Here is a 14,724-nt window from a genome sequence, read left to right on the forward strand (position 1 = left end):
AAAACAAGATAAATGAAATTTTAAGTGTTAACTCTTTTGCAACGTTTTTTACCACGGTTTCTAAGACTTGAAATTATTCATGGTCATATTATATTCTATGCGTACGCTAAAATCTATGTACGCTACTGCACGCAACATTAACTAATGACGCCCAGATCGGGAAGGATCCCATTGAAACCTAGCATACTTGTTCTTACATTATAAATTCTGAAAAAAAAAATTTTTTTTAAATGACTTTATAGTGTAATATTATGCAAAAAAAAAAAAAAAAAAAGACTTAAAGTTGAAGTAATTGGCTGATCGTGTAATAATTACAAGTAAAATGTGGCACTCAAAAGGCAATTCTGAATTCAAATTTCACTTCTGAATTCAAAAACTTCGAAATTTCTGTAAAAATTTAGCGGATTTGGAAAAAGATGTGTTCCATAAGTGTCATAAAAAAAGTGTGCTATAAAGTGTTCTAAGGGGGCATGCGCAAGTGTTCCTATAAGTGTTCAAAAAGTGTGCTCAACCAAATAAGTGATGAGACCTTCCAAAAAAAAGTATTCTAAAATAGGGAACAATTATTCGTTGTCTGCGTTTAAAAGTGTTCAAAACGTGCTAAAAATGTGTTTAAATATTTACAGTGTGAAACTGAATTTAAAAATATACGCTCAAAGACATGTTTTACAATATTCTCTTGTTCGCTTCAGTAGCCTCACCTCCGCGTTACTTATTACCATGTATCGCACTCTTCTTGGAAAGTCTCAAATTCAGCGAAAAGCTGAAACTTTTTTTACTGAAAATTCGTTTCCGCGGCAGGTATTTTACGATAACACCCCTCCTGCGAAATATCTCTTTTATCGACTGGTAGGTAGCATGAAGTACATGATATCAAAGGAAGTATAAATTCTAAAGAACTTCAATATGTATGGAAACAGGAAATAGAATTCCAGTGCTGCGTCTTACCTTTCTTTCTCTGTCTGCTTTCCCCATTTCCTTTCCTGGAGCTAGAAGAGAAGAGAAAAATATACTTTTTTTATTGAAATAATAAGAAACAATGTTTGCGAACTTTGCCATTTTGCCTCGGGACATATTGTGAAGTGCCATAAACTTAACTTGAGATCGTTTTTATGCTTCTGAGAGCATATCACATGAATAGTAATGATATGAAATATAAATGTTTCTATGTATTTCCTGTGCTGTATAATGTCTTTTACGATGCACTGTAAAAAAATTCCGAAACGTTACTGAGTATTTCCGTGTAACGTTTCGAGATTTCAACGGTTTTTATCCACTTCCTGAAAAAAGTAAGTATCATTGTCAAAAAGATTCCTGAATTGCTACAAGTTGCACGAATGCACGCTTGTCACTGGTGTAAAAAATATTTTTAGCTCCCAGTTCAAAAATTAACTTTGCGTATTTATAAAGTGAATCGGCTTTAGGTTACTTATGGCTCGTCCATGCTGATTAAGCTCCCAGAGGGAGCGAATAAGTATGGACTACGCTGCTTTGCAAGAGGTGCAGGCGAGTAAAATTCTCGATACCTGCATGCAATTCTGACTTAGCGGTGGCCATGTTTGCAATACTGTCTATGGAACTTCCTTATCCTGCCAAAGTTCCAGAGACACGGTTGGCTTCAAACGGGAAGATTTCTGAATTTTTAAGGAGGTTTCCGAGATAATTTTAGGAAGGTTACTGAATACTAGCGGAAAACGTTCCTGGTTTTGGCAAGATATGTTACTGGCAGAAATTGGGCACATCAGCTGCCCATTATTTTCCAGGAACGTTTCTGAATCGTTTTTACAGTGTGGGATGCCTACATAGAATAAGTACAGGCATTCAGGGTAATTGTGAGATACATTTTAGCTATTTTTAACAACTTCGCTATTATTTTATTAGCTATATTGCAGTTGTTGGTATAAAGCAAAAAAAAAAAAAAAATACTACTGAAGTTCTGTACAGTTATCCAAAGTTAAGAAACACTGCAAAAACAATTCAAAAACGTTCCTGGAAAATAATGGGCAGCTAATGTGGCCAATATCTGAAAATAACATATCTTTCAAAAAACAGGAATGCTTTCCGCTAAAATTCAGTAAGCTTCATGAAATTATCCTGGAATCTTTCTGAAGAATTCAAAAATCTCTCCGGTTAAAGCCAGTCGTGTCTCTGGAACCGCCAGAGAAAACTTACGCAGATTTTAAACTAAAGCTTGGCACTTTCCATTTTAACCAAGAAAGCTCCAATAGAATTACTGCAAACATGGTCAAAGCTAAGACAGAATTACAAGTCAGTATCAAAAATCTAACCCACCTGCATTTCTTCCAAAGCTACGGATTCTAGAGACTTATTCGCTCTCATTGGGAGCTTATTCAATCTTTGTAACGGGCGATCAGAGACTGATACACTTAATAAATACAAACGTTCAGGTAATCTTTCAACTGAGAGATAAAAATATTTATACACCAATTGAAAAGTCTGCATTCGTGCAACTGATAACAATTCAGGAAGCTTTTTGACAAAGGTACTTGATTTTTCCAGGATGTGGATGAAAACCTGTGAAATCCCGAAACGTTTCAGGGAAAAATAATTAGTAACGTTTCGGATTTTTTTACAGTGAATAATAGTTATCAAAACCTTTGAAATGAATGATTAGCCTGCTTTAAAGCTATTCTTCACTTTTGGATCACTTGAGCCAGGTCAGAAATGGGAAAGAAAATAAGTTATTTCAATAAAAGTATAGTGCAACTTTGAAAGAGAAAAATATAATTTCTAAAAGTTTAAAAACTCTCCTTTTGTAAGGGAATGTGGGGCAAAGTGAAATGGTTAAGATGACTGTTTTTTTTTTTAATGAACTAATCGGAAAACTGCTTTGAAAATTACCGTACATAAATAAAGAACATTGTATTTTTTAATAAAACTTCCATTGAAACAGTATTTTTTATTTTTGGGAATAAATTTGAGTTTTCAATAAAAAAAAAAAAAAAAAACAGTATTTTTTATTTTTGGGAATAAATTTGAGTTTTCAATAAAAAAAAAAAAAAGGAAAAATTTCCTTTTTTTTTCATGGGGCAAAGTGAAAATAAAATATTTTTCTAATTCGTATTCAATCATAAAACATATTTTTGATCAAAAAATTAGTAAATAAAAAGTTGAATGAATAAATGAAAAGATAATGAAACAATAAACAAATAATTAAGTGAATAAATCAATTAATATATCAAGAAAAAATAAATGAGCGAGTAAAAGAATGACTGAATAACAAAATAAGTGAATGAATGAATAAATAGATTAATTCCTAAAAGAAGGAATGTAAATGAATACATTAATGAATGAAAACGTAAGTGATTTATAGTAAATGATTGATTGAGTAAATGACACTAACTATTCCGCTTTGTTCCATCCACTTTGCCCCGTATGTACTTGACTAATTATCCATTTTTTTAAAATACAAATCAGCTTAATATTAACTAAATTAATACTTCATTGAATACTAGGAGGTCTCAAAATTAATAGTTAAAATGCTATTAATAAGAACTTTATCATTTTATAGTTACAAAAATAATTTTTGACTTAGAACAAAATATTACAATATGAGTATCCATTTTTTAAAATTACCTGTATTACCAAATGCTTTAATCTTCGGTGTTTTTTTCCTAGCTGTAATAAACTACATATAGTATTACATAGTTTAACTAATACCAGATAAGTGGAGCGAAAAACAGAGAAAATATTACACCATTTCACTTTGCCCCGCTTTTCACTTTGCCCCGCTTTTCACTTTGCCCCATGTTCCCCTACTTTGTAACATCAAAAGATTTCCCTAATTTGTAAATTCGTAGAGTATTACAATGTGGAAGGAGGACTTTCAGCAACGTCAAGTTTCTAGTAGCTTCTAGTTACTTCAGATTGATTCAATGACTCAACAAGCTCTGTTTACCTATGCCAACTTAAAAAAATAAACAGAATAAAGAGAAAAAAAAGAAAAATTAATTTGAATTTTGACATCTTGAATTCAAATTATGTTTTTCTCAATCACGAGTGTGTGTATGTACGCGTGTGTGTTTGTGTGTGCGGGTATGCGTGTTTGTGTGTAGGGGGTATGTATGTGCGTGTAGGCATGTGTGTTTGTGTCTGTGTGCTGGCATAAGTGTGTATGAATGTGTGTGTGTGTGGGGGGGGGGGGGGGTATGTGTATGTAGGCATATGTGTTTGTGTCTGTGTGCAGGCATGAATGCGTGGGTAGTTGTGTGTATGTGAGTGTGTTTGTGTATGTGTGTAGGTGTCTGTATGTATGCGTGTGTGTATGTGTTTGTATGTGTGTGTAGGTGTATGTGTTTGTGTGTGTATGTGTGTAGTTGTGTATGTATGCACGTGTGTAGTTGTGTATGTATGCACGTGTGTAGTTGTGTATGTATGCACGTGTGTGTAGGACATGGATGCAACCTGGAGACGGCTTTCGCTATAGGAGCAGCATCGTGAGGAGCCGGTCGACGGTGATGATGCGGAGGGTGGCGGTGGGAGAATAAAATGATAGGACGACAAAAACAGTCAAATGAAAGCAATAAGCAATCGTGATTGCTCAAAAACTTAATTCATAACTTTGCCAGGGCTTCTAGTTTTCTTTTCTTTTCTTTTTTTTTTTTTTTAAAGTCCTTACTGAAGATTTCTGATGTGACTCTGATTGTGCAACATGCCATGCTTCCTATATTTTTATAGATACTTTTTTACAACATGAACATGTTTCCGGACATGGGGCCAGTTGGAGTGAGTCCGATAGTCTGATTTTATGCCGAAAAATAAATGCAAAATTAAAAAAAAAAAAAAAAACACCATATTAGAAAAAGATAGATTTTGACGATTTTTTAAATAATTCAGAGGGGAATGACCTTTGGGTCTTCAAATTTGCCAAAAATGATTTGCTTTTGAACTTTGCACATCTTTAGAACCTCAGAATAATGTTAATAGTAAATATAATGCTCCCTTCCCCTCCAAATAAAAATAATCCCAATCAAAGTGTCGCAAGAAATGTATATCTTTGCATCTTTGCTGATATCGAGTCTTCAAATACATGAAAAAAATGGTGATTAAATAAACTGTATTAAATCACAAATAAAAAAAATAGAAGCATAGCAAAAAAATGTGCAGATTAATTCTATGTATAACAATCATTTTTAAAAAGGCTTAATTATAGTTGTCATTATATGTACAATGGAAACTATCATTATACGTTTTTCGATAAAAAAAAGAATGGAAAAAGGAATGAATCTACAGGTTTAATTACACATCCAATTTTGAATTTTTCAATGATAATTAACATACTCTTTTCCATTTTTTTTCTGGTTTAAATAACTAAGTATTTTATTTACTTTTCTTTCCCTTGTTTTCAGTTTCCATTTGTGGGAACAAAAAAGCGTGAAATGTAATTGGTAATTTAGCAATTGATGACTTTTTTTTATTTCAAAGTAATTTAAAATTTTTATGAAGGACTCATTAATACTTTCCTTTTATTTATTTATTTTTTTGCTTTCTTTTTAACAAAATTGTTTTTTAATCTCTATTTTGGGTACTTGTGTTCCCACGTGATCCAATTTTCTCAGAATATGATATGCATAAAAAGATTCTATTGATGATTCAGTCCTTTTAAAGTTTTCCTTAGCATGCTTTCTTTCGCAACGTTTCTTTCCTATTCTCCAGATTTTTTTTTTTTTTTTTGGATATGATTTTCACTTTTACCTTTTTTTCCTTCATCAAGGTACACTTGTGGAATGAAAAGTAGACTTTATTTCAACTTACAGTATGTAAAGTCTACACAAATATCGTAATTCTAGACTTTAACGGAGATTGAGTTCAAACCTATGTGAATGTTATTTTGAAGATTTAATTTGTCATGATTCAGTTGCAGTTGACGCTTTTCACTGATAAAGCAGCTACTTTGTAGCATCGAAAGAGCTGGATTTCTTGATAAAATGTGCTTTATAACCGTTGGATGCTCCGTTTAGTAGTAATTTTGGTTGAAGAATATGAAAACGGAGGCTTTCATGGCGGGTATAAATAATGTAATTACGTCTTAGGATTGTAGGTCGTGATCCATCCAGGATGTTTTTGGCTAACTTTTCTCCTGACTTGTCTCATGCTGGCTACAATTCGGATGGTGGTTCGCAACGAAAGTGTAATGCAATAAAAATTTTTTGAAAAAAATAGAACCAACTTCAAAATTGCTCTAAAAAGTGAAAAATAATTTTATTCTTTAAACACCATCGATAATACTTTTAAACATAATTTTTGAAGTTGGCGCAAAAACAAAAAGTAAAATCCATTGTAACCATGCTTCGCTCACATTGTTATCAAAAAATCATCCAAAGTTAGGAACGAAACATTTATATCGTTACTCAAATATGCTGTCATCAATGCATAATGCATGTGGTAGTGAAGAAACTGGGCCTGGTTTAATTTATAGTTGTAGTTGAGTTATGGCTGTGAATGATTTTATCGATCGTTTTTGCGCCAACTTCAAAAATTATGTTTAAAAGTATTATCGATGGTGTTTAAAGAATAAAATTATTTTTCCCTTTTAAGAGCAATTTTGAAGTCGGTTCTATTTTTTTTCAAATTTTTTTTATTTTATTCTTTTTAGTGTAAATGTATTTCAGAAATATTAAGAAGTTACTCTAACGAAACTTTACCTTATTTTTTTCATAAAAATGCTCCATACTAAAAAAATAAAAACACGCCTTAAACTTTAAGCGATTGACAATAAAAATGTATCTTTGTTCCTCGCTGGAATTCATTTGTGTGTTAATTTAATTATAACCATTTAAATATTACGCTTTCCCTAATTTACATTTCACAGCATAGTTGCTTTTTGTGCAATCCTGTATCTCCTTACTCAGCCCAAATCATCTGTTATTGGTATACATGATAACGATAAAAATACTATTATAGTTGAAGCAAACCTAACCTAGTAGCATTGTGAAGGCTAAGCAGATCCTAATCACTGCATAAACCTCGATTCCACGTTAGGTTTACCCCCACTATAGAGCAATGACACTGAAGAAACTTGATGCTTGCTTCAGAGAAGCCTTCATTCAAAATTATCACCACAATGACTATTAATATTATTGTTGTATGGCACCAAATTGTTGAAACTATGGGTTTTATGTTTAATCATTTAATAGGGAAATTGCACGAAATTTACTGTTTTTTGACCATAACTTTTTTTCTAACGAACAAATATGGTCAAACAAAGTAATGGGCCCTAAGTTGAGCCATCTCCTATCCATTAAAAGAAGAATAATCAAAATCGGTCCACTAGGTGAGACGCTGTGAGTGGACAAACAAACAAAAAAAAAAACATACATACGGTATGAACTGATAACCGCCTCCTTTTTGAAGTCGGTTAAAAATGTTTAAATATAATACAAAAAAAAAAAAAAAAAAAAAAATGCTCCCCTAAACATGAGGAACTGTTAAACGTTAAATACGAGGGGGTATCAAAAAGTAAGGTAACAAGCTCAATTAGAGAACACGTTTATTCAAGAATTAAAAAAATATATACAATGTAGGAAGGTACAGGTACATATTACATCTCTACATAGTCACCATGCTTATCAAAACATTTGTTCCATCGGTATACCAAACCATTGAAAGCGGTACGGAAGAAATCAGCGTCAAGGTTGTGCAACCACATCAAGACGGCTTGCTGAACCTCAGCATCAGTTCTGAAATGCAGACCTCCCAAGTGTTTCTTTAACGGTCCGAAGAGATGGAAATCACTTGGTGCGAGATCGGGACTGTAAGGAGGGTGGTCCAAGATCTGCCACCGAAAACGCTCTAACAAATTGGGCGTAGTTGTGGCCGTATGCGGTCGGGCATCGCGGACATAATGCTGGTACCGTACACTTCCACTAATTGGCAATGAATTTCAGCTGGAGATTTTTCTTTAAACGCAAAAACCGTATCACACTTCTTATTTCAGTTGCGGACCATGTTTCCGTCAAGGCGGCTATCTTCTAACTCAAATTCTGTCGTGTTATCGCTCTACCAGCTCCATCTACCGACACTGTGTGAATGCTGTGATTGTTTCCGTTACTTTCAGAGGGATTTTTATCTATACGGATAATTTGCACACCCGTCAGAGATCTTGTTATCTTACTTTTTGATACCCCTACGTATTTTCAATTGCCTAAAGGCTTAAGCGAATCTTTTCTTTAACTAATATCATTCTAAAATATGATTTCAATGTAGCACTAATAGATAAAAATGGCCTAATAAAGGTTTAAGAAACAACTAAAAGGGAAAACGTAATTTAAAACAATCTATTGAGTCTAACATGAAAAGCTGAAATAAGCATCAATTCTTTTCTGTAGAAAAATGTTTTCGCTTTTTTTTCGTGGAAATAAAGCATCTGCTTTTGAGATTTGTTCACCTCACGTCAAACACTTGGGAGTTTAAAGCAATTTAGGCTTCTGAATGCGTTCTAGTTTTGTTCATCGAATGAAATACAATTTCTTCTTCAAATAATGCCCTTAATATTTTATTGATGACGGAAAAATATGTGTTTCAAAACTTGAGAAATACCGGGTTGGAGAGAAAAAGCTGCTAAACGAAGTGGTATAAATTCAATCATGAGATCAACAGCTGAATATATCCTGTGGTTAGAAAATATGTTTATAGTTAATAAAAAAACTTAAACCGTACTTCAATATTTTTCACAAAATGTTTCTACAAGTCTCATGAGCTTTGAAAAACTGCTCGATACTCTATAGATACTTCAAAAAGCCTTGTTGTCATGGAAAGTTAGACGTTCTATAGAATTTCTGTTTTTTTTTTTTTTTTTTTTTAAATATATTTGAGGATTTAAATGAAAAACGGGTGTAGCAACCCAGTTTATGAACCAGTGGACTTATAGTCATGAGAAATAGTCATTTTCTTCTTAAAATTGTTCAGAAGGAAGTTAGTAGAAATGTTCTTTTTGAAGTTCGGATTTAGGTATTTTTAGGGATTTAAATCAAAAGTGGATGCAGCAACCTAGATTATGAACGCGTCTAAAGAAAACAAACATAAAAGTTCACACTTATTTTCTTTTTCGAGTTGTTCAGAAGGAAGTAGGAAGTGTTCTTTTTGAAGGTTTAGGTATTTTTATGCATTTAAATAAAATGTGGGTGCAGCAACCCAGTTTATGAACACTTCTATCCAGAGGACAACACAAATAGTCATTTTCTTCTTAGAATTGTTCAGAAGGAAGTTAGTAGAAGTGATCACATTTTGAAGTTTATGTTTAGGTATTTTTAGGGATTCAAATTAAAAGTGGATGCGGCAACTCAAATTATGAACACGCCTAACTAGTGGACAAACAAAAGTTTACAGCCGTTTTCTTTTTAGAATTGTTCAGAAGTAAGTAAGAAGTGATTTTTTTAAAGTTCGGGTTTAACGTATTTTTGGGGATTTAAACGAAAAGTGGGTGCAGCAACCCAGTTTATGAACACGTCTAACTAGAGGACAAACGAAAAATTATATCGCCAATTTCTTTTTTAATTGTTTGAAAGGAAGTAGGAAGTGTTCTTTTTGAAGTTCGGGTTTAGGTATTTTTGGGGATTTAAATGAAAAGTGCATGCAGAAACCCAGTTAATGAACACGTTTAATCAGTGGACAAACAGAAATAGCCATTTTCTCTTTAGAATTGTTCAGAAGGAAGTTAGAAGTGTTCTTCTTGAAGTTCGGGTTTAGTAATTTTAGGGAATTAAATTAAAAGTGGGTGCAGCTACGCAGTTTATGAAACGTCTCACTGGTGAACAAGCACGAAATTTTATACCCATTTTCTTTTTAGAATTGTTCAGAAGGAAGGCAATTCAGCTAAGAAAAATTCTTTTGAAACTCTGTTGCTTGGCAAAATCATTCACTGGGGTGAGTTCATTCTTTACCTGCAATGCATCAAACGCCGCAATTCCAATACAGGATTCTCAGAATGAGACACATTGATTCTTTAAAATAAATAGGATATATTTGTTTATTTCATTTAATAAACAGATCATAATGATGGATCGTTATTTTTAGAACAGCCAGTATAATGCCAAGGTATAAAATGACGGATGTCGTACATTGCCTGTATTGCTGGTAGTACATTAAAAATGTTATGCCTCAATGAATATATATGAAGCATCTAGAAGAAAAAACTTGTAAGTACCAAATTAAAAAAAAATAGAGGTAACTGGTACAAATGGCAAAACAACCTCTCATCTGTTTGGAGGCAACCGAGATCCGAAGGTAAAGTAAAATCTGTAAAGTTGACCTTTTTTGTAAGTTGACCACTTTTTTTAGTTTACTCGCTTTTGTTTAGTACAGAATTTTTCCTAGTCATATACATCAACCTCTATAAGTTATTCACCTACTTGAGTTAATCACTAAAGTGCTCGACCACATGTGATCATCATACACAGGTTTCACTTCACTTGTATCAATGGTATTTCCTGCTATACCGCATGCTTAAAAAAAACTTTTTAATGAAAGTCCACCCGGGATTGATCTTCTCATACGTTTAGTCTACAGTCCCCTTACATCCCTTTACTTCTCTCTGTCTCGTATATGATTCATTAAAAAAAAGTGTACTAGGGTAACGGAACCAGTAATAGACAAGGGTCCAGTAACAGACAGTCGTAAGTTTGGAATTAAATAATAAGAATTTGAGGCGGGTAAAACTGATGTTGCTGCAACGGATGGATACGGTGCAACCATCTAGTGTTATCAGAGTGAATTTTATGAGCCAGTTTGTATTTAAAAGGAAGGGGTGGAAGTTTATGAAGATCCACTATGAGGTCTGCCAGTGTTTCATGTTCATCTGAATTTTATAAGGATTTCGATTTAAAAATAAAGGAGTTTTGTACATTTTGAAGAGAAAAAGGGAATTTGTGCATTACTCATCCTATCCTCATCCTATCTGTTGCTGTACATCATCAGATTTTCCACTGAGGGTCGGCTTTTTTTTTTTTGAAATTGAGCAAAAAAAAAAAAAAAAAACTAATTCAGAGAATTCAAAAACAGCCAAACGTTAGATGAGATGTAATAGTTGCATGAGAGAAAAATAGTTTTAAATGTCTAAATGTATTTAAAGGCTCAGGAAAATGAGCTAACATGAGAGCGATGTCTTAAACATGTCCGTTACTTGTGTCATTACCCTACTTATTGTTTTGTTAACAATTCGAATTTCTACAGCAAAAAATTTAAATATATAATATTTCGTAGTCAAATATTCCAGATTTTGAACATTGTTACTGCTTGTAACTTCAGACAAAAAACCGTATAAAAATCGAAGAACGGCATGCACACCTACTCTGCTCTCTCCGAATTCTCCGAAATTTGAGATTTGTCTGTAGAGTTGGTCATTCTGGCTTCCATCAAGCGCCTTCTTCCCATGGACTGGAGAATCGCCTGAAAACGAATAATTCCGAAATTTATGACATAATCTTAATCATAAAACATTCATTGAGACATCGGGAAGGAAAAGAGAAAAAAGAAATACTTCATTTCTAATAGCCGTGTGGTTTAAGTGAGCAGCTATTAGCAGTTGGCATTCGTGTTTAATGAATTTTAGTATCTTCCTTCCCAAAATCTTTTTTTGAACGAGGAAAATATTTATTTCATTATATGCGGACAAAGTTAAATCAAAACTTACAAAAACTTAATTTGTTTCTGACAAATTAAAATTTTCCCTTTACATTCAAAGAATAGGTTTAAAATTTTAATATTTTAAATGTTTTTGAAACATTTTTTTTCCACTTTTTGAATTTCTTTCGTTCCGTAGTTGCATTTTTATTCAGTCCATCGGAAAATAATACTAATCAATTGAAACACCTTAAAAGTTATACCATATGCACATAAAGCAGTGATCGTGAAACAAGGTGCCCATGCAGTTATAAATGTGCACACTTGTAACTTGTTAAATGAAGCACGGGATTGAAAAATAATGTAAGATGTGTTTGTATGCATATATAAAAAAATATATTAATGAGTACTAATACAAAAAAATGTAAAAACACTTTTTTCACGAGGCTTTAATTTTCGCGATTTTCGCATGACCAACGTAAACGCGAAAATTTAAGCCTCGCGACATACATTTTTTTATAAATAAAATTTGCTTTATGGAAAAAATTCACGAAATTCTCAGCGCTCGAAATCAGATATCTTCAATTTCGTGAAAATTACCGCTCGCGAAAATAAGTGCTTTTTCCTTAGTGTCTTTTTCGATCGTGTGTGAACTTCAACAAAACGCCCGTAAATAACTTTAGCGAAAAAAAAAAAAAAAAACAATATGATGAAAACAGATATATCGTTGTAGTGTTTGCAAAAGAAAAAGATTACTTTTATATGCTGACGCTAAAAAAACACTGTATGTTTAATGAAGTACACATCATGTAGATCAATGAACTTCCCCAATTTCAAAGTAATAAACAAAGCTTACTTCTGCTTCTGGATAGTCTTTCATTGCAGATAGCACGTCTTCTCGAGATAGACTGAACAATTCAGAATAACCAACTGAGCGGACATCGGCTGTTCGCCTGTAAATACAATGGGGTTGTTTCATTCAGCCAAAAGAGGTCACTGAAACTGATAGAATATGAAAGGGGGGAAAAAAACATGGAGCGATAAAAAAAACTTTAGTTTCTCCAACGCTTAGTATTTAATTCATTTTTTAAAATGTCCGATTTTGGAAATAAAGCGTGGTCTTTCTGACGTCACAAGTGATGTACTTTGGTGCGCTACTCCATTCGGGCATTGAATGTTTACGTATTGTTAAAGAAGAAGGTTTCCCATTAAACAATGATATTAATAGCAATCATGATGGGAATTTTGAATGAAGGTTTTTCTGAAGTAAACATGAAATTGATTAGTATTATTGCGCTATAATAAGTTGATCTTTATCTAATGCCAAAATGTTGCGCTCTGCCCTGACGGCGTCAGTGAATTGCATTTTCATCATTTGTGATGTCATGATCAGAAGCAAAAAAAAAAAAAAAAAATGAAAATAAATCTTCCCACTGATTAAAAAAAAATCTTAAAAATCTTAAACTTTATCAACTTATTTAAAAATGGTTAAAACCTATTTTTAAGCATGCTCTTTCAGAAAAAAAAAATACTTTTAAAATTTCGGAAACAACTCAATTATTGAGTTAAAAAAACTACCAAACACAGCTCAAATAGAATACAGTGCACAACGGAACTTCTTTGTTATGGATTTGATATTTACTTTTTTTCTTAATTCAATTCGTGCTGATGAAGTGATTTTTCTTAACTTTCCATTTTCATGAAGGTGGGTAAGGCAAAGGAAAAATGAAGAACGGAAATAATACCTTTTAAACTGTATATTTAAGGCAAATTCGTGAACACTCAAGAAATAAGAGGTTGTTAATTAAAAGTGCCTAATAAACATTAATTTAGATATCAAATTGGTGAGCAAAAGTTCTCAAAATGCAGTTTTAGGAGGCTATATATCGTCGGTTAAAGGGAGAAGGGATCGTAACTACATGACCCTTCTGGATCTACAAGGAAAATTAACTATCAAGGAAAATAAACTTATGAAGGGGAATTTCACCGTCACATGCGGGACAATTAGACTCGATAAATTCACCAATATTTTGTTATAGATCTTAATATTTTAACTTAACAGGAATTAACACATTTTTTAATATTTACATTTGATACAAAGATACTCCAGGAACAGTATTGTTTTTATTAAATAACTTTGTAACTTAAAATTTAATTTATTTGCATGCTTCACGTTCGGGACATCTAGACTCAACTTCTGTAGTTCGCTGCATGCATTATTTAATATTTTAGCTCTATTAATATAGCAATGACGAAACAAATTGTAGGTTTTGAAAGCTAAGGTTCCAACGTAAAGGAAACATATCTCATTTGTCGAAAAATAATAATTTAAACCGTTGAAAAACGTTATGCGTATGGCCACTCCACTGAAAACGGACATTTTGTTCCGCACGTGATGGTTCCTATCTTTATCTTCTTTACTAATAATAAAGCTGAAAGTCTCTCTGTCTGGATGTCCGGAGGATGTCTACATGTCTGGATCTCTGTGACGCGCATAGCGCCTAGACCGTTCGGTCGATTTTCATGAAATTTGGCACAAAGTTAGTTTGTAGCATGGGGGTGTGCACCTCGACGCGATTTTTCGAAAATTCGGTGAGGTTCTTTTTCTATTCCAATTTAAAGAACAAAATTATCATAAGATGGACGAGTAAATTACGAAATTATCATAACGTGGAACCGTAAAATGGGCACAAGCCAATTGGCGAGATACGAAATTATCATAACGTGGAACCGTAACATGGGTACAAGCCAACTGGCGAGAAAATTCACCATACATTATTTGTAAATATACAGGCGAACCAAAAGACCTTTTACTATTTATATTACGGGCAAAGTTGTGCGGGTACCACTAGTATTTCATTAAAAAAATTTTTTTTTAAAGATAATGTCGAATGTTTTGCACTGTAAAAACGATTCAGAAACGTTCCTGGAAAATAATAGGCAGCTGATGTGCCCAATTTCTTTCAGTAACATATCTTGGAAAAACCAGGAACGCTTTCCGCTAAAAGTCAGTAACCTCTCTGAAATTAACTTTGAAACTTTCTGAAAAACTGCGAAACTCACCTGTTAAAGCCAGTCATGTCTCCAGAACCTTCTAGAAAAATTAAGTAGGTTTAGTGTAATTGATTAAAACCTTCCTGATTT

General features: G+C 33.0%; 1 protein-coding gene across 1 annotated transcript in view; it reads right to left on the reverse strand.

The window, feature by feature from the left end:
- Positions 1-11,304: 11,304 nt before the first annotated feature.
- LOC129228611 (cyclic nucleotide-gated cation channel alpha-3-like) overlaps positions 11,305-14,724 on the reverse strand; it is a 107,532-nt gene continuing 104,112 nt past the window's right edge. The window contains exons 11-12 of the mRNA XM_054863292.1: positions 12,437-12,533; positions 11,305-11,406 (exon numbers count right to left, since the gene is read on the reverse strand). Of these exons, the coding sequence (XP_054719267.1) occupies positions 11,305-11,406; positions 12,437-12,533 (199 nt within the window). The remainder of the gene's footprint in view (positions 11,407-12,436; positions 12,534-14,724) is intronic.

The sequence above is a fragment of the Uloborus diversus genome, chromosome 8 (assembly GCF_026930045.1).
Source record: "Uloborus diversus isolate 005 chromosome 8, Udiv.v.3.1, whole genome shotgun sequence".
Lineage (NCBI taxonomy): Eukaryota > Metazoa > Arthropoda > Arachnida > Araneae > Uloboridae > Uloborus > Uloborus diversus.